Raw genomic sequence first — 21,139 nt, forward strand, 5'->3', positions numbered from 1 at the left:
GCGGGCCCGCCTGGCCGTCAGCGCGCTGCTGCTGCAGGACGGGGGCTCGGCGCTGGCCGCCGCCGTCAGCGCCGCCGCCCTGGCGCTGGCGGACGCGGGCGTGGAGATGTACGACCTGGCCGTGGGCTGCGCGCTGTGCCGGCCGCCCGCGCCCGCCGCCTCATGGATGCTGCAGCCCGCCGAGCCCGAGGAGCGCCGCGCCGCCGCCCGCCTCACGCTGGCCCTGCTGCCCGCCCTCAACCAGGTGTCGGCCGTGCTGGGCGGCGGCCGGGGAGGCCCGCCCGAGGACTGGGCGCAAGCCCTGCGGCTCGGCCTCGATGGCTGCCACCGGCAGTACCCGGTGCTGCGGCAGAGCCTGCTGCGGGCCGCCCAGCGCCGCGATGCCGCCGCCGCTGCCACCGCCGCTGCCACCGCCGCCACCAGTGCCTGAGTGCCCCTGAGACCTGCGTCCCTCAGTCTGAAGATGGGGCATCTCCCAGAGCCCACCCAAGCTGCCTTCAGTGCTGCCGGAGACCCCTGGAGCCTGCCTGATCTACACCTCACTGTTGGGGACTAAAATAAGCTTACTTTTAGAATATTAGAAGTTTTTTACGTTTAAGCTTAAGTTTAATTGTAACTGCTGGAGAGCCCCCAGGCCCAGCCTGATCCATGTGTCATGCTGCTGGAGACTGGATGAGCCAACCTTTGCACTGCTGGAGACCCAAGAACTGTGCTCAAGGACACTGGAATCTGCACCCCCCCCCCCCCCCCCAGGGGGGCCCCAAAGCAGCCCTCACACTGCCCAAGCACCCCAGAGTGCACCTGAGAAGCCCCCGTCTTGCAGGAGACCATTCCTAACTGGCACCTCAGGACCCAAACAGCTTTGCATGCTGCTGAAGCCCCTCAAGAACAGCCTCCATACTGCTTCAGCAGCCGGAGCCTGCCTGAGACCTCCCTCCTAGCAATTGCTGGCACTGCAGGACTCCACATCTCCCTCTGGGTTGGTCACAGCACCAGGCTGAAACCCTCACTCCAAGCTCCCCACCATAACCATCCACGCAGGCAGCATCCAGGCAGGAACCACGTCATGGCATGGACTGTGCACACCTTGGACTTCCTGCCCAGGCAGTGCTTCAGAGTGGCAGAGTTGTGTTTTGTTAGTTTTTTCATAATAATAAATCATATTTTTTCTGGTGAGTCTTCTGCCTGCATGACCCTCCTGGGGCCTCTGCCAGCTATGGGCAGAGGTGGAAGGATGCACTTACATAGTCAGGGTCACCCCCTCTGCTCCCACTGTCCTTGAGGAGTTCAGGGGGAGCTGGGTGCTTCCTTGGAATCTGGTTATTCCTGGAGATGGAGTGGAGGAGGTGGCCCTGTCTGCCAAGCTGCACCATGGTGGGTTGGTAGGGAATATTCTGGGTATTTTCCACTGGGAAACAGGGCAGAGCTGCACTCGTGCCTCTGGGTTGAGCTGTAGGAAAGGCAGCATCCAAGAAAGCCCTCAGAGCTGGGGGTTGTGTCTGACAGCACATAAAATGGGGTACAAAAATTAAATGTGCACTTCAGACGGTTAAAAACTGCATTGGAGTCGAATAACCAGAGAAAAGAAATACAAATTATTTTTCTTTCCAACACAATACACTCTTTTACCAGAGCAAACTAGAAATACTGAATAAGTTCCTACCAGTGAGAGAAGGACGACTGAGAAATTAGGGGCACGGAACCAAAATGTGACACTGGGGAGCCCAGGGGGGACCAGGACTCCTTGGGTGCAGGCCAGGGGCCCTTGTAAAGCTCTTACTGGAGTCCTGCTGGCCACAGACATGATGCCTGGCTGAGAACAGCCCATGGAAAACCAGTAAGGAAAACACATTTGGGAGCAGGGGCAAATGGGAGTGATTCAGTTGGCATTGCCCCACTGCTGGTCCTGCAGCTCACATCAGAGCTAGGCTTGGCACCATCCCAAAATCCTGCAAAAGCCTCTTAGAGCTGGCTTAGGGTGGTTCCTTCTTTCTATGATGGGATGCTGAGCAGCTCTGAAAGCCATCCTGGGCTGTACCCATGCCTGCTGCACCAGTACCCAGGGTCTGAAGGTCGGGATGCCACGTGTGCCATAGGGGTGGGAGCCCTGGGCTGCTTTCTCTGTGCTCCACAGCATCTTGTGGGTGAGGTGACACTGGCAGCAAGGCAGATGGATTTTGGGACACTCCTTTGGGATATGGTCCTTTCTGGTTTTTTACTGCTCCCCTCCCTCCCCAGGCCACCTCTGCTTATCCATAGGTCTGAAAACAGGAGGAAAAAGAAAAGCACACTGGAACACAAAAACTTCTCTCGCCAGAGCTGGCTGGCAACTCCCAAGGTGGGACACTGGGCTGCCAGTGGTAGGGGACGGCCGTGCCAAGGGCAGGCACCTCATGTCATATGTGGCACTACCTGGAAGCCTCAAAAGAAATAAAGAACAGAAGCTGGGAAGGGCTGGCCACACGGGAAGGCCACAGCATTCCAGTCTGGCTACTGGCTGCCCTCAGGGTCCGACATGTGGGTTTTCACCTGTGAGGAGAAACACACACAGGATCAAACTCAGCACCCTGCCCAGCACGGCGGTACCTGGGTTCCCACACGCAGGTGGGGAGTGCAAGTGTGGGAGCAGCACCTTTGATAACACATATTTCTGCTCTGAGGGGTTTTTTGTAGCCTTGGTGCTGGAGTGATGCACACCCAGGGGGTTGCTGCAGGGTACTTGAGGATGTTCTGGATGTGCCAAAAGTTTTAGCCCTGGCACTCAGCTGGAACGGCTTGAGGAACCCCGATGGAGCATTTCATCTGCTCCAGGCATCCCTCACCAGCAAGCAGGGGTGGATTTTAGGGAAGCAGAGAGCCTGGCAGAGGATCTGGCCCTCCTCTTACCGTCTCCTCTGTGTCTGTGCTCTCCTCGGCACTGTCAATGTTGCGCAGGTCGCTGTGCCTGTCAGCCCCAGTCCTCTCCTTCCCCCGCAACTCCTGTGACCCCTCTCCTACTGGGGATGGTGACTCTGTCCCCAGCTCTGCCCTCTTTTTCTCACTCTCTTTAGACCCTGAAAAGGCAGAGACAGAAGAAATTTGGGGTACCTGTGCAAGCACCAGCTCTGTTCTCACCAGCTTCCCTTGTCCTTGCCAGCTTTCTGGCCAAAAGGCCAGGCTCTTCCCTGCCAGCCCAGAGAAGGGAAAGGACGTGGGGAATCTGCCCAGCCAGCTTTGGATGTCCTGGGCTCATGGGAAGGTTCTCCTTACACCCAGCTCAGTACTCAGGCTCGTGTGTGCCCGTGAGCTGCCCAGCACAGACACACAAGTGTTGGAGGGTCTGTGGCCGGTCCCCTCACCTGTGAGATGCTCTCTCCGCTGGTCCATGCGATCCAGGCTCTCCAGCAGACTGTCCACCTGTGCCTTGATCTGGCTCAGCTCCCCCTTGATGGAGTGCAGCTCTTCAGCTCGCACTATGGGAAGAGGAGCCGTGAGGATCCCACCCAAAGCCAGGAAGACATGCCATCCTGGGCAGCCATCTCCAGAGCACCCCCCTCTCTGGAGCATTCTCCTCCACAAAACATTCTCCTCTATGAAACATCCTCCCCACTGGGCATCCTTGGGGAACAGGAATGGATCCAGGGGACAGCCAGCACACCAGTGTAGGCCAGGCTGTGTCTGCTGGAGCTGAGGACTCACAGCAACAGGGTCAGCACCAAGTGGGACCTCTGGACTCTGGCACTGCTCTAATGCACCGAGACACAATAGCTCAGCCTTCTCTTCCTCCCAGCCCTGTCGCACTTACACTTTGTCCGTCCTGTTGTGGCGCTGGTGCTGCTCCTTGTCCTGGGCTGGGGACTCAGGCTGCTCTTGCTTCCTGCTCCCAAGTGAGTCCGTCTGGTCTTGACTGGCATACGGTTAATGAGTGGGGGGATCTTCTGGTACTCGTACACCCTGCAAGGGCACAAGAGCAGGGTGGCGTGAGCACAACCTCAGAGATGCAGCAGCAGCAGCCAAGAGAGCATCTCCTGGGATCCCTGCACAGTAAAGGACCCCCAGCCTGGGCACTGCCCTGCCCACATGTTGTCTCTTCCCCAAGTACCCCTCCCCAAGGCCCCCCAAGCCTGGGGAAGATGCAGCTCCTCCAAGTGGGGAAATACCACTGAGCCTCTGTCAAAGGCAAGGGGCCGGATGCCCAGGACACCCCACTTTTCCACGATCAGAGATACAATCGCATGCCAAACCCACACATGCTCAGCTCATCTCGCTCCTGGGATGCTGCGCTCACCGGTATGGGAAGTCGTCCCTGTAGAGATCATAGTCCAGGTCACAGTTACTGCTGCAGGAGGGGGAGAGAGAACATGTCAGCTGCTCTGTGGGTCCACAGACACCATGGAGCAGTCACTGCTGGGCACAGCACCTACCCAACCTTCATCCCTGGGGAGCAGGAGGCATCCTGGAGGATCCCATGCAAGCTGCAGCATGGTCCAGGAAGTGGCTGTGCCCTGGAAGGGATCTCCCTCAGAGGCAAAGAAGGGTGTTGAGTGGGATGGTGAGAGTCCCTGGGGCAGCATCAGCAGGGTCTGCCCTCAGGAAGCTGCATTTAGAGTACCTGATGTTACATTTCATGGTTGTGCCAACTCGCTTGGCTCCAAATTAAGAAGTGTTCTGTCAACAGATCCCTTCTACTACAAGCAGTGACATTCCAGTAATAAATCATGCACTCTGGACCAGGAGCAGGGAGTGAGGGAAGGAGAAGGAAGAAGAGGAGGAAGAGGAAAGACGCTGAAGCTCATTTTGCTGCTTCAGTTCTTGCAGAGTCAGGGAGCATAAGATTGAGCCTAACCCGAGGGGAGTCAGTCTTGATCTGAGCATCACTTGGAGCAGGGAGCCTTCATGCTGCCAGGAATGGGGGGACCAGGACAAGGTCCCCCAGGGTTCCAGATTTGGCTGCAGATGAACTCGTCGCTGCAGGATCAGTGCGGGAGCTCAGGGAGAGCTGGAGGTCTGCTGGGGGGCTCGCAGGCAAGCTGGGCTGCCCTGCCTGGGGCACCAAACCTAGGCCAGGCTTGCCCAGCCCAGAGGGCAGCTTGGAGCCCATCACGGGGCAGTGGCATCCCCTGTCCCACTGCCACCCTGCCTTCTTCAAGAATCATCTGCACAGCCCACAGCCCACAAGCACCAGCCTTTCTGGTAAGGGTGAGCTGGCAGCCCTGGGGAACCAGGACCCACCTGCTCCTGTGCTTTACTCTTGGGGTATAATTATTGGGGTGTATTTTGGGAGGTTTTGGTCCAAGCTCACTGCCTTCCCAGTTTCCATCACTGTGATGGGGACAGCAAGTCCTTCACATCCCCAGCTCCTGCCTATCAGGGAGGAAGGTTGCAACCTGCCCCGGGGAAGAGGGGAATGGGCAGTGGGAAAGGTGTCCTAACCCACACACAGGGCACAGGGGAGGTGCCCCCTGCAACGGCTGCTGATGCTGTATGGAGCCCATGCCAAAAGGGGTGGGCATGTCACAGGCCACCTTGTGCTGTGGGAGAACTGGTGGCACTGCAGGACAGTTAGTCTTGGGGTCTAGCACCCAGCTGGGGACACAGCAAGGGGTTTCCTGGCTCAGGTCGTTGCTCAGAGCATCCCCTGGGAAGAGAAAAAGCAGTGGCTGCCACGCTCCAGCACCCAAGGGGGCCGGCAGTCCCGGCCCTCCAGTGCTGCATCCCTTCAGCTCCATGGCAACGGGCAGAGCAATTAGTTCAGTCAGGGCGTTCACAATAAAGCTCTAACAAGACAGGAGCCCAGCTCTGATCCCCTTCTCACCACACATCCACTGAGACATGGAGCCAAGAGTGCACAGGGATGGGGACAGGCTCTTCATCTACCACTTTTGGCACCATTACCATCACCTACTGCCCTCCTCAGGGCCATTGCCACTCCTCTGTGCCTCTGCAGGGGTGTCTGTCCCTGAGGAACAGCATTTAAGGGGCACAATTGCAACTGACATTGACATAGAATCATAGAATCCTGGAATGGTTTCAGTTGGAAGAGTTCTTAAAGTTCATCTCCTTTCAAACCCCCTGCCATGGGCAGTGACACCTTCCACTAGACCAGGTTGCTCCAAGCCCCATCCAGCCTGGCCTTGAACACCTCCCAGGATGGGACATCCACAGCTTCTCTGGGCAGCCTGTGCCAGTGCTTCACCACCCTCACAGGGAAGAATTCATTCCTTATGCCCAACCTAAACTTGCCCCCTGGCAGTGTGAAGCCGTTACTGGGGGGCAATACTTTAGCAGGCGTGGAGATCACAGGGCTCTGCTTGTTCTCCCACCGCCTTCAGATGGGGAAGGGGACTCCCCACACCCATTAATGACACACACCAGGAGGAGCCTGGCAAGGATTGCAGATGGCACCAGTGCACCAGGAGATGCTCCAAGAGCCCTGGGATGAGGCAGGGATGTCCCTACCTATGCCTCCCAGCTGGAATAGCCAGAGGTGAGAGTGAGGGAGAGCAGGGGAGGAAGAGGAGCCAGGTGTGGGACAGTCCCCAGTCCCCAGGGCAGCCCCCGCCCCGCACACAGGCACTCACTGGTACAGGCTGCTGCTGTGCTGCTGCTTCTGGCCCAGCCTGGCCCGGCTCGGCTTGGGCTCTCTGGCCATGTCCAGATCTGAAGGGAGAGGAGGGGAATGAGCAGTGGAAAGAAAGGGGATGATAATATCCTACCCCACACAGACACATCTCTGGCACCAGCTTCCCAGCCATTCTTCTCTCCCGGCTGGAGAGCACCCACAGGATGAGCAGGGGGCTGGCAGATCTCTCTAGATTTAAGTTTTTGGAATGGACAGGAGCAACCCAAGGTTGTTCCAGAAATGTAATGGCTCCAGCTGTCCTTTCCCATGGGCGCCCTGTCCCAGGGACCCAAAGCTGGGCAGGCTCCAATTAGGGTGGCAGAAAGCACCTCTGATGATGGAGGTAATTAACCTGCAGAGGCATTTCCCACCACTGTGATGAATCCACCTTTGCTATCACTCCTGCTGGGTGGTTGGACTATTTTTCAGGGATATCCAGGCCAGCAGGATGCCTGTGAGTACAGATGGGTGCCAGGGATGGGGGAAGCCCTGTGTCCAGCTGCTTCACCCTCCCAAAGGCTGCTGAGACACGTGTGATGATGTGTGGGGTGGAGATGCCTCTTGGGATGCCACATCACACCTCCCTGGCAATGCTCTTCATTCCTTCTTTAGGATTTCACAGCCAACATCCATAGAAAAGCCAACTTGGATCAATTTTCTACATATACATTTGAGAGGCACCGATGCTGTGGTTTGTGAATATCTCCATATATTTAATTTTGTAATTTTGGGACACTCCAAAACCTCTCTGGCCACTGGGGTGAGGAGACAGTTGAGGGCTCCCTCTTGCACACTCACCCTTGGCCATAGTAAGTGTGACCAACTGTTCCATGGGTGACATTGTGGATGCTACTGCACCAGGGAACACCATGTTGAAGTTTCTCAAGTCATCTGGGAACACACCAGCCCATCAGAGCAGTCTAGACCTCCCAGGAGCCTGGACACTGGCCGCAGGCCTCTCAAGCCCCACAGCTGTCAGAGCAAGGTCCTGCTATTCCTACAGAGAAGAGGGTTTCTGAGCAGAAGGAAACTGGAACTTGTTTGCTTTCCAGGCTGCCACCTTGTGTGGCAAAGTTTGTAGGCTGGCTCTGATCTTAGGATGAGCTGGGGAAGGTGCTCAGTGTGCACCAGGAAATGCTGGTGCCCATTTTCCGTGGGTGCAGCAGCATCCCTAGGGATGGCCACGCTCACTGCTCAGGGCCAGAGCCTGCTGTTGACACCCCTCTCTCCAGCCCATCACATCCACCCAGCAGAGACACCCACTCTCCTCCCTGACAGCAGGACCCCAGCCAGGGACCCCAGCCATGGCTAGACACCCTGTCACAGGCCACCGGCATCATGGGGACTGTCCTGCTGGGGCAGGAGACCACCCCAGGTTGATTGGCCCTGTGTCTGGGCTCCCTTCCCTCCCCAGTAACAGAAGTGTCCTGGGAGAATATTCCTGTCCTAGTGGAGTAATGGTATGGGGGAATAATGCAAGGAGGGCCATCCCAGTACTTGGAGGATATTCCTATCCTGGGGGGGGGGGGCAGTATTAGCATGGGGGCATCCCAGTATTGAGAGGACATCCCTGACCTGGGGTTAATGGCATGGGGACATCCCAGAACTAGAATACCTGTCCTAGGAGGGAATGGCATGGGGACATCCCAGTGCTGGGAGGAATCCCTGTCCTAGGAGAGAATGGCATGGGGCATTCCAGTACTGAGAAGATATTCCCGACCTGGAGCTAATGGTCTGGAGGGATAATGGCATGGAGACATCCCTGTACCGGGAGGACATCCTTGTTCCAGGTGCGATGCCATGGGGAGAACCAGGCATCCCGGCTATTGGGAGGCCATCCAGCCCTGGGGAGGGACTGGTACCGCTGTGGTGGGCACCCCGGAGGGTGCCGTGTCCAGGGTGAAGAGTCTTAGAGGCACCAGAAGGCTGCAGGGGGACACCCCCGCCTCGGTCAAAGCTGCCGGTGCCGGTCGAGCATCCCAGTGCCGGGCGAGCATCCCGGTGCCGGGCGAGCATCTCCCGGGGAAGGGGTGCGGAAGGACAGCCGATCCCGCGGGGGAAGGGGTACTCGGGGAGGGTAGGATCCGGCCGGTACTCACATCTCCAGCCCGCGTCCCCGCTGCCGAAGAGCGTCATGGCCCCGCTCCGGCCCCGCTCCGGCCCCGCGCCCGACCGACCGCGCTGCCACCGGGCGCTACCACCGCCGGGCGGGGGGGCCGCGGGCCGCACCACCGCGGCGCGGCAGGGGACACCACGCCCCGCACGGGGGTCTGTGGCAGCCCCGCTGCCCGTCCCTGCCCGCACCACTGCCGGCACCGCGGGGACCGGGCTCACCCTGCCCCGGGGAGCTCCAGCCTCACTCTCATCTTCCCTGGGCTCCTTCCAGCTCCATCCTCCCGCCCCTTCCCACCTGCCGGACCCCGCCCTCGGGATCTCCATCCTCATCCTCTCTGGGCTGCTTTCCACCTCAATCCTCCTGGCACCTTCCACCTGCCAGATCCTGCCCTCCTGGCTGCCAGCTCACTTTCACCCTGGGTTTACACAGTTTGCCCGGAGCCCCGAGCCCAGGCCAGCAATGTGGATGGTGCCTTCCCTTGGCTGAGGCAGGGCACAACCAACATGCCACGGAATGTCCTGGCTGAGGACGTTTTAATTCCCAGCCCCGCACTGGAGTGGGCTGTTATGAAAGGAGGAGGGCAGTGGCATGTCCCCTTCAAAGCACCCACTGACACCCATGAGTGCTGAGGCTACAAGCTTGCATTCAGCACACGGGGTGCTGTGACTTGGGGCCACACTGGGGCTGGAAGAAGCAGCTCTTGGCTAACACCACTCCTCCAAAACAACCCCATGTGCTGAAGATGAGTTCAGCCAAGGCTGGCCTTGGCTCCTGCAACCCCAGAACCCACTCCAGAGATGAACCTGGAGGTTCCACCCAGTGCAGGCAGGATGTGGGCTGTGGCTAGGGAGAGTCTGGTGCGCTTAGGGGATGAAAAAGAGACAAACTGCTCTTCCCAAAGGAGAGAGGGTCTTTATTAATGACTGGGCAGATGATGATGAAGGACCAGGTGATGGTGAGGAACCCACCAGGCTGGAGCGTTCTCGCCCAGGTCAGGATGATGGCTCAGAGCTGAGCCTGATCCTCGCCCTGAGCTGTGCCAAGATCTGCACCCCCAAAGAGCCCCCTTGGCCCCTCGTCACACTGAGACCATAGTCCAGACACAGCCCAGCTGCTGGTTTGGGAGGAGGATGCTGTTGTACTTTGCTGTTGCAAGGGCATCTCCTGCCCAGGGTGTTGCAGGGTGATAGTGACAGAAGAAGGTGAGGGGCAGAAGAAGATGCTGTTTCAGGGATGCTGACGTACAGCACACCCCTTCTTGCCAGGTCCCAGCGCCATGGGTCCCCTCAGCCCCTCATTCCCTGCACAAGTGAGCTGTGGGGAGATCCTCCTGAGCCATGGTCCAGGCTTGGCACAGCACCAGGGTCCTCCTGAGCCACAGGTTCAGCACAGCAGCCAGCGCTGGCCGGTTCCCAGGGCTACCAGCTCAGGGGTACCTCTGCCACAGGGCGATGTGTTCCTGGGCTGCAATGGCATGTGTAGAGTCAGTGCCTCCCACCCCAGGAAAGACACAGAGGTCTGGGCAGGGCTGGCAACAAGGGACAGACCCATCAGAGCTGGGGATTGGCACCTCCAGGGCCCAGCACACCCAGGAAGGCACGGGAGGGTTCCCAGCCGCTCACTCACCGAACTGGCAGATGTACCGGTTTCGGGTCTTACAGCGCTGGTCGTTCCAGTTGAAGGCGGCTGATGCTTGCATCTCCACACAGTTCCCAAACCTGTGTCCCACCAGGAGGGTGGTGAAGCCAGTCAGCAGGCACACCATGCAGAGTTCGGTGTCCTCTAGATCCACTTACCCCTGGTTGTCTGGCTGCCCGAAAGCGAAGCTGGTGAACGAGGATGGCTCACCCACATCCCAGCGGAAGGAAGCCTTGGATGTCTTGTAGGTGAGACCTGGGGGAGCAGGAGGTGGGTTGGCATGTCTGCCAGCACCCTGGGCACCCTGCCCCCTGCCCACTGCTCTCTCTCACCGATCCAGAAGTTTCCAGTCTCAAAATCAGTGTCTGTCACCCTGTTACCCATCTCCAAGCGGCTGAGGTAGAAAGCCAGGATGTCCTGAACCTTCTGGTTTCTTATCTGGGCCAGCATCGCTCCTTTCTCCTGTGGGGGAGGGAGTCAGTCTGCCTCACCTGCATGGCCCAGCCCCATGCCAGGCAGAGGAGAGATGCCCAGGGGAGCTGGAAGCTTGGGTGGCACTTTTCAGCTGCACAGGGACGCTTGGAGCACCCCAGGAGTTCACCTGGCATTTAATTTTGGCTCCATAGTAGGTGTCGGCTTCAGGGGACACCATGAAGCAGTCGCTGTCTATCCGCACGTCACAGGCATGGAAGGGGAAATGGATCTTTGCTGGGGGCACAGGCAGGAGCAGGTGGGTCCTTGTGCTGGCAGAGCTGGGCCCACAGAGGACCCTTTGCCCCACTTTGGGGTCCCCTGCCTGTGGATCCCTGATGCCACCCCACAGCAGGTGGCATCAGACTCACTGCCGCACTCGGCTCCACCATAGCCCGTGTCGCAGAGGCAGGAGCACTCCTCCTTCCTGAACCTTCCGTGGAGGCACTGCCCGCTGCACCTCACTGTGGGCACAGCACGGCATTAGCTGTCAGGGGGCTCAGCAGCCCCTGCCGCCCCGCGCTGCTCCCCCTGTGCTGGCTGTGCTGCCCACGCTGCACCGGCCGTGCCCATGAATGCCTGCACCGGCCCTGCACCTGCATGCACCATGCCCACCCTGCACACACGTGCCCTGCGAACGAAGCCTCTGGAGGCTGCACGGTGCCCTCTCACCTTGGCAGTACCTGCCCGTGTAGCCGCGGGGACAGGCGCACTGGCAGCTGCTCATGTCGAGGCGCCCGCTGTTCCTGCAGCTCATGCGACAGGGGTTCCTGGGCACCTCTGGAAATGCCAGAGCGGCAGTGAGGGCGTCAGGGGTGGAGACAGCATCACCAGGGCCATGCAGGGACCATGGTGACAGGGGCGACTCACCGCAGAGCCCGCCACTGTGGTCCCAGGACTTGAAGCAGCCAGAGAGGCCGGCGGTGCAGAGGGAGCACCAGGGTCCCTGCTTGTAGGGCACGATGGGTGTCCCAGCCACCTCCCAGTTGCCCCTGGCCCCACAGGCAGCTGGAGGAGCATGCCCCGTCCACCCGGGCAAGCCACACTCCTTTCCGGGGCAAGCCCGCACCCACATTGCAAAGCCGCGCCCATTTCTAAATCACAGCCCTGCCTACATTGCCCATCCCCACCCACTTCCGACACTCGGTCCTGTCCATGGCACTCAGCCCTGCCCACTTCAGCACACAACCCCGCCCTCAACATCCAGGCCCGCCCACTCCCAAAACATCGCCCTATTTACATTTCCAAGCCCCACCCACGCCACCCAGTCCCACCCCCTTCCAGTGCACAGCCCCACCCACCACCGGGACAAGCTCCGCTCCCCCTCCTGCCACACATCCCATAGGTCAACCCCTGCCCTACCTGGACACACCCGGTTGAGACCCCACCCACACCGCTAAGCCCTGCCCACCCACGCCAAGCTCTGCCCCTCTCAGCCGCACCCACCATGCCGCGGCCCCACCGCGCAGCCCCTTACCCCGGGGAGTAGGCGCAGGCGAAAGCCTCGCTGGGACCGTGGGGGCCGGGGCAGCGATGCCGGCCGCAGCCCAGCTGCCCCGCCGTGGCCCACACCAGCTGTGGGAGAGCGTTTGTCACTGGGGCCCTGACCCCAGCGGCCCCCCCATGCCCCTCATGCCCACCTGGGTGTAGTGGCGGCAGGTGGCATTGCCGGCGCAATGCCCTGTCCCATAGTCATAGCGTTGTCCCTCAGCGAACCAGAGCTCCAGCACAGCCCCAAAGCCTCCGGCGCCCGCCGGCAGCAGGACCTCGCTCCAGCCCAGCTGTGGGGCTGGTGGTGGAGCGGGGCCCTCCAGGCAGCTCGCTGCCCGTGCCCCCGCCAGCCGCCCCAGCTCCTCGCTCCACTCCTGTGGGGATGGGCATGAGCCACCCAGGGAACAGCCCGAGAGGGTTTGGGGACCACCCAGGCCGTCAGTCCAGGGGGTGACTGGGGGGCACAGAGGGCCGACATGCGGGGTGCTGCAAGGGATCCCTAGGGCCCAGTGCTGCCTTTGATGTGTGCAGCTGTGGGGTGATCAGGAGACATCAGAGGGATATGGGGGACCCCAAAAGGCACCTCAAGGGACCAGCCCTGCTTTTGGTGTGCCTTGGATATGGCAGTGCCGGTGGCATGCTCTTCCCCAGGGGCCCCACATCAGCCAGCTCTTCTGCTTCATTAGCATGTTAGCAAACTACTGTGTATCACCCATGGGCTGCCCACCTCCCTGGGCACGGAGTGGGAGGTGGATGTGACATCGAAGGTGGGAGACAGGACCGGCAAGGGGGCTCACCAGCTTCTGCATGTTGGCAGCGGGGGGCTGCACTTTGCTCCTCAATTTGTTGTGCAGTGAGAGCACCAGGAAGGTCTCCTTCATGCTGAGAGCTAGAGTGGGACAGGAGGGGGTACAGAATGGGCCAAGGGGGCTGAGGGGTACAAGTGCCTTCCCCCTATCCCTGCCCTTCGGGGGGCCGTGGGAATTCCCCCTGAATGGTCCGACCGCAGCCAGGGATACCGGGAAGGCACCCGGGTCTCCATGGAGACTTGAGGGGAGAGAAGAAAGAGCTTTTGGGCTGAGAGCACAAAAGGGGCAAGGGGCCGGGGGGGGGGAGGGGGGGGGGGGACGGGACAGCCTGCTGGGCCCCTGTCTCGCACGGGTGGGCTGAGACTGCCAGGAATGTACCCCCTCTGCCCCCCCACCTCTGTCCTGCCAGGGGTCCAGACCCCACTGGGCTGGACCCATCACTAGCCCCCATCACCAGCTGCAGGACCCCCAGCCCCCTTCCATCATTAGCTCCATCCCATTACCAGCCCCAGAGCCCCCTGGTTCCACTGCAACCTCAGCCCCAGAGCCCCCCAGCTCCATCCCATCACCAAACCCATGCCCTCTCTCCCAGCCCCATTCCATCCTCAGCCCCCCTCACCCACCAAGCCCCCCAGTGCCATCCCTGGGTGCCTATCACCCATCCAGTCCCCCACACATCTGGTCTGGCCCAGGGGGATGGTGCTCAGGGTGCACTCATGCCCCCAAACCAGCTGCCTCCCAGCCCTGCTGCCGGGGAGGCAGCCCCTCTCCCAGTTACCTCCCGGAGCCAGCGGGGACAACTTTTCTGGAGCATCCGACCTCGTCTCACCCACCCTCCATACCAGGAGGTTGCAAACCAGCAGGACCAAAAGCTTCATTTAAGCCCCGGAATGGGGGGACCAGACCCCCAAGCTCCGGAGGGAGGACTGGGGAGAGCCGAGCCGCCCCGCAGCAGCGCTGGCTTTGGGGCGAGCTCGGCCGCGCGCTCCTGCGTGCGTGTGTGTGTCTGGTTGCCGGATTTGATCCTATTCAGGACTCCAGACAGGCACCGCTGGGCAGCGGGAACAAAAGCTTGACGGGTGAGTAATAGCTCTGTCAAAACAGTTGCTCGCTGGAGCGAATGTGGCAGACAACTCCCGGGGCCCCGGACTGCAGCCCCGCCGGGATGTCCCGCAGCGGGGTCAGCCCTCCGTGCTCTGCCCCAGCCCCGCTGCCGAGCCGGGGTCGGGGTGTGAAGGCAGCCGGAGCCGGGGTCGCAAGCGGCACCCACTTTGGGACAATGGGAGACTGGAAGCCAAGGGGCTGGGGCAGCAAGGGGGCCCCTGCTGCCAGCCTTCCTCCTGCCCCATGAATTAAACATGCCGAGGAGGTAACACACACCGCTGCAGGCATGAAGCCAAATACCCGCTCCGGAGAGCTGGGCAGCGTGGTTACAAGGTGGGAGGATGTGAGAGCCGGGGGCCGGCGGCGGGAGAGATGCTGGGCCCAAGGGGGCCTTGTCTCTGTAGGCACCCGGGGTCGGGCAAGGGTCTTAGAGCCCGGGCTGCTCAGGGAGCTCAACAGCACCTTGAAAGCTCTGCCCCAGCACAGGGCTCCCAGAACCCATGCCAGGTGCTCTCCTGGCACAGGTCAGAGATGTGGGCTCCAGACATCCCTACTCAGGATTCTGAAATGCCACAGGCAGGAGGGACTGGAAGCATCCTACCCAGAAGCTGTCAGGGTTGAGCTGAGTGTCAGCATAAACCCAGCTCTAAAATGCTTCAGTTCCCTCCGCCTGAGTCTAGCCCTGACCCTGGCCTGAACCCTGGCACTAATGCTAATGCCAACCCCAACTCTCATGCAAACCCTCCTGCTTATATGGATCTGAACCCTTGGCACTGGGAGGCAGTGTCCTAACACTAACATTAACCCTAACAAAAAACCTGACTTTAGCCCTAACAATTACTTTAATGCTAATCAAAACATTAAACTTAATGCTAACTCCAAACCTAATGCTAATGTTAAACCTAATGCTAATGTTAAACCCAACTCTAATCCTAACCCCAATCCTAACACCAACTCTAATCCTAACCCTAATCCTAACCTCATCCCTAGCCCTAATGCTGACTCTAACATTAAGCCTGACCCTTATGTTAATGCAGACCATAACATCAGCTGCACCTCAGCTCCAGGCTGCAGTAGAGCCCTGGGGTTCCCCTCTGAACTCCAGCCAGGGTTGAGCTCACCCCAGCAAAGCTGTGCAAGTCCAGTGACCCCTCAGCATTCCTGGGCTACCATTCCCAGCAGCCCCAGCCCCACTGGTGAGCAGAACCCCCACAAAGACCTCAGAGTCATCTTTTCTCCCAGGAGACTTTCCCAGGCTTAGCTAGTGCATGGGATTAGCCTCATCCTGCATCTCTGCATGCCGGGGACCCCCAGAGCCGGGACTGGCTGTGTGGTGAGCCTGGCACCGCCAGTACCACCGTAAGTGCCGTGACAGCCACCGCCTGGCCCCGATATCTGCTGGCCCTGGGACATGAAAGGCCCCCAAGCCTCTGATGTGCAGAGAGGGGAAGGAACGGAAGGGAAGGGAGAGGCTAGAGCCAGTGCCAAAGGGAAACTTTCCTACAGCTCGGCCTCAGGCAAGGGAAAAACCAACAAACACATGGGCACAGGCTGCGGATAAATCCCAGTGAGTGCAGGAACACGGCTGTGAGCAGAAACAGACCATCAGCGTCTTGCCCCTGTGATCAGCCCCGGCGTGATGCTCCTCATCCCACTGCCAGCCTGGCTGGCCCTGGGCATCCTGCAGCTGCCCCTTGGCAGCTCCCAGGTAAGGACCCACATTCCCTCCCCTCCAGCCCCACAGCAGACCTCCCTCTGTGGGCTGCTCAGCACCCACCTCTCACACCCCAGCACCCCGACACCAGCTCAGAGTGGGGGGCACAGCACAGCCACAGCACCTGTGGAGCTGCCAGGGCCAGGGGGATGGACATGGGGCTTTTCCCCTGCAGCAGTGAAATGATGCTACATGCACTGAGGGCATGAAGCTTCTCCACACCATCCAGGTGCCAGGGCAGGACCGGGAGGTGGGGGCTGAGGCTGGAGCAGACACGGAGCCAGGGTCAGACCCCAGCCAGGATGGGAAGGGGCTCTGTCCAGGGCAGGACATCCAAACCAACCCCAAAGATGCTGCCTGCTTGGAAGGCTCCTCCCAGGTTGTGGCAGGGTGGCAGGGTAACCCAGCTGGTGGTTGGGATGTCCCCGTGTTCCCCCAGGAATGCCTGAACCGGCAGCAGGCGCTCAGCGTGGTGCGGCAGATGCAGAAGCTGCTGGTGGCACAGGAGGCTGCCCACCTGCGGGGCACGCGTGGGCTCCGGCACCAGCTTTCCATCCTCCAGAGCCGCCTCCAGAGACCACCCACCAAACGCAATGGTAACCCTGGCTGGTCACCACCATGGGTGACATCCCCCCCGGGCCGGCTCTGGACCCACAAAAACAGTCTGGGCAAGGGACCCCCACCTGCCTGTCAGGCTGGGGTTGACTCCAGGCTGGCAATGTCTATCCCCACCCATGTCTGTCTGTCCACAGAGACCTGTCCGCAGCTGGCAGTGCCCCTGAATGGACAGATGCTGGGCCGGAGCCTGCGGGTGGGCCACGAGGTTCACTTCGTCTGTGACGCCGGCTTCCGGCTGGTGGGCTCAGAGACCCGCGCCTGCCGGCACAACCGCACGTGGAGCGGCACCCAGCCCTTCTGCAGAAGTGAAGTGGAGCAGGGTTGGGGTGCCATGGGCTCCACCCTTCCGATGGGCTCCTCTGTGACCCTGAGCCATGGGGTTCCATTGCTCTGCCCAGAGGCTGCAGCAATGGGCACCGGGGGTGGGCAAGGATGCGCTTCTCCAGTTGATGCTCACGAGCTCCTTCTCCCTAGGTATTGATGACTGCTCCAGCAACCCGTGTGCCAACAGTGGGACCTGTGTGGATGGCAACCAGAGCTACACGTGCCTCTGCCCCCCAGGCTGGTCAGGTCCCAGCTGCCAGAGCCCCATCTACTCCTGTAGGTGCCTGGGTTTGGGCTGCAGAGGACAGGGATTCTCATGGGGACACTACCTGGCCATGCTGTGCCTGTCTTCCCCTTCCTTGGCAGCCCCCCAGAACCTTGGCCCCCACCATCTCCCCATGCCCCAGCATGTGACACCTGCTGTCCCCTGCAGACTGGGTGACACTGAGCAACACCTCCTTCAGCCGCCAGCCCCGCTGTGCCGAGGGCCGCTCGGGCTCCCGGCGCTGCAGCTGTGACACCGGCTTCCAGCTGCGACCTGGTGGCGTGTGCCAAGGTAAAAGGGGTGTGAAGATGATGGAGGGTGGGGAACCAGGGCTTGGTGGCAATGGGATCTCTGGCCATTCCCCACTTTGTTCACTCTAGATGTGGATGAATGCCAGCTCTACCAGTCCAGCCCCCAGACGCAGATTTGCCTCCATGACTGCCTCAACCTCCCTGGCTCCTATCGCTGCCTCTGCCCCCCTGGGTACCTGCTCCATGCTGACCGCAACGCCTGTGAGGGTAAGAACCCAAGGTGCAGGGCAGGGAGCCTCCCATGGGAAGAGGGGTGCAGTGGGGACAGCCCCACTCACCCTGTGTCACCACCACAGACGTGAATGAGTGCACTGGGAAGCAGCACAACTGCACCCAGGGTGACCTCTGCATCAACACCTTCGGGGGCCACCGCTGCGTGCGCCCCAAGTGCCCCCCGCCACGCCACAACACCAGCTATGTCAAGACCTCTGCCTTGTGAGTACCACACTGTGCATGTCCCCAGGTGATGGGTCCTATTGTGCTCTGGGGACTGTATTGTGTCACCCAGGGCAGCAGGGAGAGTGCCAGCCAGCACTGGTAGCAAATTGCCACATGGGGTGCTCGGGTGTGCTTGGCATGCTCCCTGATGGTCTTGGGATGCTGGGGGTGCAGGTGGGAGCACCCCAATACATGGTGGCTTTATCCAAGATCCTGGCCCCTCTCAGACCTCCAGCCTGGGGGGAATGATGCTGGTTTTCCTCTGCTGCACATCCATGTGGTGCCATCAGCTACCTTCCATCAATCCCAGCCATCCCACTCTTGAGATTAAACCGCTTTGTGCCCCCTAAACAGAGGAGCATCCCTGATCCTGACAGGTTTCTCTTCAGGAGGCACATCTGGCTCCATCCCTGGCCTTCAGCTGGGACTGTGGCACCCACCCAGTCTCACCCAGAGCTGTGTCCCTGCAAGCCATGGCATATGCCTGGCAGAAGCAGGGATGAGGCAGAGATCTGCTGCCAGGCACACTCGGATGTGGCTGTCTTGGGTTGCTCTGCCACAGGACCGACAGCAGGGCTGGAGATGCTGCATGGGCTGGGCTTGTGTGCAAGGATGAGGGCAGCTCCCTGAGAGCCAAACCATGGCAACTGAGCGGTGGCATCCCTTCTCTCCTGGCAGCCAGTGCGAGAGAAACCCCTGCCCCATGGACAGCCGAGCCTGCCACCAGGCTGCCAGCTCCATCTCCTTCCACTACCTGCCGCTCCAGGCCAACCACACGGTGCCCCGTGTCCTCTTCAAGATGTCCACCACCCGCTTTGTGGGTGACAGCCTGCGCTTCACCATCACAGGCGGACGGGGCCAGGGCGTCTTCGCCGTGCGGCGCTCGGACCGGCAGACGGGAGAGCTGCTGCTCGCCAGCCCCGTGGCGGGGCCAGCCACGCTGGAGGTGGAGCTGGAGATGAGCGAGTTCTCCCACAAAGTTCTCCTGGGCAAGCACATCTTCAAGGTCACAGCCTTTGTGTCCCCATATGTGTTTTGATTCCCTTTGGAGGCAGGGGTGGGGCCATGCCAGGGTCTCTCCTGGGGAATAATGGAGCAGGTTCAGCTCAGTGGTCCCAGTTTTTGTCCCATTGGAGATACCCCTCTCCCATCATGCTTTCTCATAGCCACCACAGCAAAGACTGTGTCCCATAGGAAAACCCGCACGGGCAATGGAAGGAGCAGCCTGGGGGTGCCTGCCTCTGCCAGTCCCCCTCCTCTCTGCCTGCATGGCACAAAGAGGGGAAAGACAGAGTGAGCCAACAGCACTTGGCATGCAGATTCAGCTTCTTGTACAAGATGTAATCTCTAATAAAAGAAAAGTGGCTGTAGGAAAGGTGTCCTCCTTGCTCTATGTTTTGTGCTCCTGGGGCAAGGCTCCTGGGGACAGCTGGTGTCTGTGCTGATGGCAGGGTCACCTTGCAGAGCTTGGGATGCCAATAGAGCTACCAAGCCCATCCAGGGTCATGCAGTGTCCATGTCTCTTCCAGCAGTACTGTTCCTGGGGCTGTGCTGAAGAGTCCCCAGCATAAAAATGGGAGATGGGCTGAACAGAGAGTCACAGAATGATTTGGGTTGGAAGGGATCATCTTGTGCCAACTCCACTGCCATGGGCAGGGACAACTTCCAACATGCTGCCCTGAACATCCTGCACAGCCAAGACTCTCTGCAGCTGCCTTGGCAGTGCCTGAAAAGCACAGCAGGGCTCCCTGGCACTGGTGAGCAGGGGATGGTGACAGGGGCCGTGCTTCCTTGTGCCCAGGAGACTTCCCGCTGCAACAGCTGTAACAGGAGCCAAGCCCGTGGCTGGTCAAAACTGCAGCTCCACAGCTCGCCAAGCACTCGAGCTGTTCCCCTGCACCCGTCTCGAGGAGGGTGGGCTGTGAGAACAAGTGGGTTGCAGCGCCGCACACTCCTTGGGCACCGCCAGCCACCGCCAGCATGGCCAGACCCCTGCGCAGGGAGAGCAGCTGGGGGTTGAAAAGGCGACGAGGGCCTTTGGGGACAGCGAGGGAAGGACACGCCGCCGCCGGGACGCCCTTCCCTCTGCACACAGAACCCTTCTTAGGTGAGTGTCCGGCCGCTGCCCCTCGCACAAAGCTTTGCTGTGCGCAGAGCGCGGGCGGCTCATAAAGAGCTCCTTGTGCACCGCCGCCAGCACGGCCACCGGGACCGGGCTCCGCACGGCTGCTCCGCTGGACGGGGCGGAGAAACCTCCCCAGGGGCAGCGGAGGTGCGGACTGGGCTGGGGGGGCCGACAGGGCTGCGTCACCAAAATCCGCGGCTGGCCCGTGCCGACTGCGGCGACGGGCTGGGATGCAAAGTAGGGAATTACGGGGTAAATATTTATCCCTGCACTTGAGGTGTCTCAGCCAAAACGGACACCACAAACGGGGTTTTGCGCAGGTTTTCTTCTACCCTTCAAACCTTCAGGTACAACTGGAGTAGTCACTAACACCCACGTCACTGACTGCTAATGACAGTAAAAGTTTGCAAAGTTCACTACAAGAAGGACATGGAGGTGTTGGAGCGAGTCCAGAGAAGGGCAGTGGAGCTGGGGAAAGGTCTGGAGCACATATCTGATGAGGAGCAGCTGAGGGAGCTGGGAGGGCTCGGCCTGGAGAAAAGGAGGCTCAGGGGAGACCTTATCATTCTGTACAACTCCCTCACAGGAGGATGGAGCCAGGTGGGCTCCGGATCTTCTCCCAGGTAACAAGTGATAGGACAAGAGTTGTGCCAGTAGAGGTTTAAATTGGATATTAGGGAAAATTTCTTCATGGAAAGGGTGGTCAGGCACTGGAACAGACTGTCCAGGGCAGTGGTGAAATCATCAGTCCTGGAAGTGTTCATAAGGTGTGTGGATGTGGCACATGGGGACATGGTTTAGTGGTGAACATGGCAGTGCTGGGTTAGTAGTTGGACTCGATGATCTTAGAGGTCTTTTCCAACCTTACTGTTTCTCTGATTCTGTTTTCCCAGTGCTCTTGCTGCTTTTCCAGTGATTGCAGAAGTGGTTGCAGCACCAAACCTGCCAGGCTTCAGGAAGCGTTTGGACAACACTCTCAGACATATGGTATGATTTTTGGGGTAGTCCTGTGTAGGGTCAGGAGTTGGCCTTGATGATCCTTGTGAATCCCTTCCAACTCAAGATAATCTATGATTCCATGATCCAGGCATCCCTGGAATCCATCTTGCTGGAA

The 21,139-nt window shown here is 59.9% G+C and overlaps 4 protein-coding genes across 4 annotated transcripts in view; 2 read left to right on the forward strand and 2 right to left on the reverse strand.

Annotated features, from left to right (window-relative positions):
- EXOSC6 (exosome component 6) overlaps positions 1–1,176 on the forward strand; it is a 1,985-nt gene extending 809 nt beyond the window's left edge. Inside the window, exon 2 of the mRNA XM_042027744.1 lies at positions 2–1,176. Within this exon, the coding sequence (XP_041883678.1) occupies positions 2–430 (429 nt within the window). The 3' untranslated portion in view covers positions 431–1,176. The remainder of the gene's footprint in view (position 1) is intronic.
- Positions 1,177–2,543: 1,367 nt separating this feature from the next.
- LOC121664194 (RNA-binding Raly-like protein) lies at positions 2,544–8,806 on the reverse strand. The gene is made up of 6 exons (XM_042027298.1): positions 8,701–8,806; positions 6,561–6,639; positions 4,268–4,318; positions 3,785–3,933; positions 3,339–3,452; positions 2,544–3,053 (listed from the first exon to the last, which is right to left on the reverse strand). The coding sequence occupies exons 1-6, from the start codon at positions 8,735–8,737 to the stop codon at positions 2,842–2,844; spliced, it is 642 nt and encodes a 213-aa protein (XP_041883232.1). The 5' UTR covers positions 8,738–8,806; the 3' UTR covers positions 2,544–2,841.
- Positions 8,807–9,607: 801 nt separating this feature from the next.
- Positions 9,608–14,193, reverse strand: LOC121664193 (C-type lectin domain family 18 member A-like). Its single transcript, XM_042027297.1, has 12 exons — positions 13,905–14,193; positions 13,115–13,206; positions 12,467–12,691; positions 12,304–12,401; positions 11,697–11,818; positions 11,499–11,606; positions 11,198–11,290; positions 10,957–11,063; positions 10,688–10,817; positions 10,514–10,610; positions 10,344–10,435; positions 9,608–10,181 (listed from the first exon to the last, which is right to left on the reverse strand). The coding sequence occupies exons 1-12, from the start codon at positions 14,002–14,004 to the stop codon at positions 10,144–10,146; spliced, it is 1,302 nt and encodes a 433-aa protein (XP_041883231.1). The 5' UTR covers positions 14,005–14,193; the 3' UTR covers positions 9,608–10,143.
- Positions 14,194–15,693: 1,500 nt separating this feature from the next.
- Positions 15,694–19,251, forward strand: LOC121664452 (fibulin-7-like). Its single transcript, XM_042027760.1, has 8 exons — positions 15,694–15,938; positions 16,384–16,540; positions 16,697–16,867; positions 17,037–17,162; positions 17,320–17,442; positions 17,532–17,669; positions 17,759–17,897; positions 18,579–19,251. Exons 1-8 carry the CDS (start codon positions 15,870–15,872, stop codon positions 18,937–18,939), a joined length of 1,284 nt encoding a protein of 427 aa, XP_041883694.1. The 5' UTR covers positions 15,694–15,869; the 3' UTR covers positions 18,940–19,251.
- The last annotated feature ends 1,888 nt before the right edge of the window (positions 19,252–21,139 follow it).

This window comes from Corvus kubaryi, unplaced genomic scaffold, assembly GCF_017639235.1.
Source record: "Corvus kubaryi isolate FWS band 111438036 unplaced genomic scaffold, C.kubaryi_AGA036_p1.0 37300, whole genome shotgun sequence".
In the NCBI taxonomy this organism is placed as follows: domain Eukaryota; kingdom Metazoa; phylum Chordata; class Aves; order Passeriformes; family Corvidae; genus Corvus; species Corvus kubaryi.

What these genes read in the sequence shown, in the direction of transcription:
- LOC121664194 (XM_042027298.1), bottom strand. Translation starts at nt 8,737, where the DNA reads ATGACGCTCTTCGGCAGCGGGGACGCGGGCTGGAGAT. An exon ending in AGGGACGACTTCCCATACCG is followed by an intron (nt 3,934 to 4,267) that starts GTGAGCGCAGCA and finishes GTGCCCTTGCAG; the next exon opens with GGTGTACGAGTACCAGAAGA. An exon ending in CACAACAGGACGGACAAAGT is followed by an intron (nt 3,453 to 3,784) that starts GTAAGTGCGACA and finishes CTCTTCCCATAG; the next exon opens with TGCGAGCTGAAGAGCTGCAC.
- LOC121664193 (XM_042027297.1), bottom strand. Translation starts at nt 14,004, where the DNA reads ATGAAGCTTTTGGTCCTGCTGGTTTGCAACCTCCTGGTATGGAGGGTG. An exon ending in CACGGGCAGGTACTGCCAAG is followed by an intron (nt 11,291 to 11,498) that starts GTGAGAGGGCAC and finishes CTGTGCCCACAG; the next exon opens with TGAGGTGCAGCGGGCAGTGC. An exon ending in GAGCCAAAATTAAATGCCAG is followed by an intron (nt 10,818 to 10,956) that starts GTGAACTCCTGG and finishes CCTCCCCCACAG; the next exon opens with GAGAAAGGAGCGATGCTGGC.
- LOC121664452 (XM_042027760.1), top strand. Translation starts at nt 15,870, where the DNA reads ATGCTCCTCATCCCACTGCCAGCCTGGCTGGCCCTGGGCATCCTGCAG. An exon ending in ACCACCCACCAAACGCAATG is followed by an intron (nt 16,541 to 16,696) that starts GTAACCCTGGCT and finishes GTCTGTCCACAG; the next exon opens with AGACCTGTCCGCAGCTGGCA. An exon ending in ACCTGGTGGCGTGTGCCAAG is followed by an intron (nt 17,443 to 17,531) that starts GTAAAAGGGGTG and finishes TGTTCACTCTAG; the next exon opens with ATGTGGATGAATGCCAGCTC.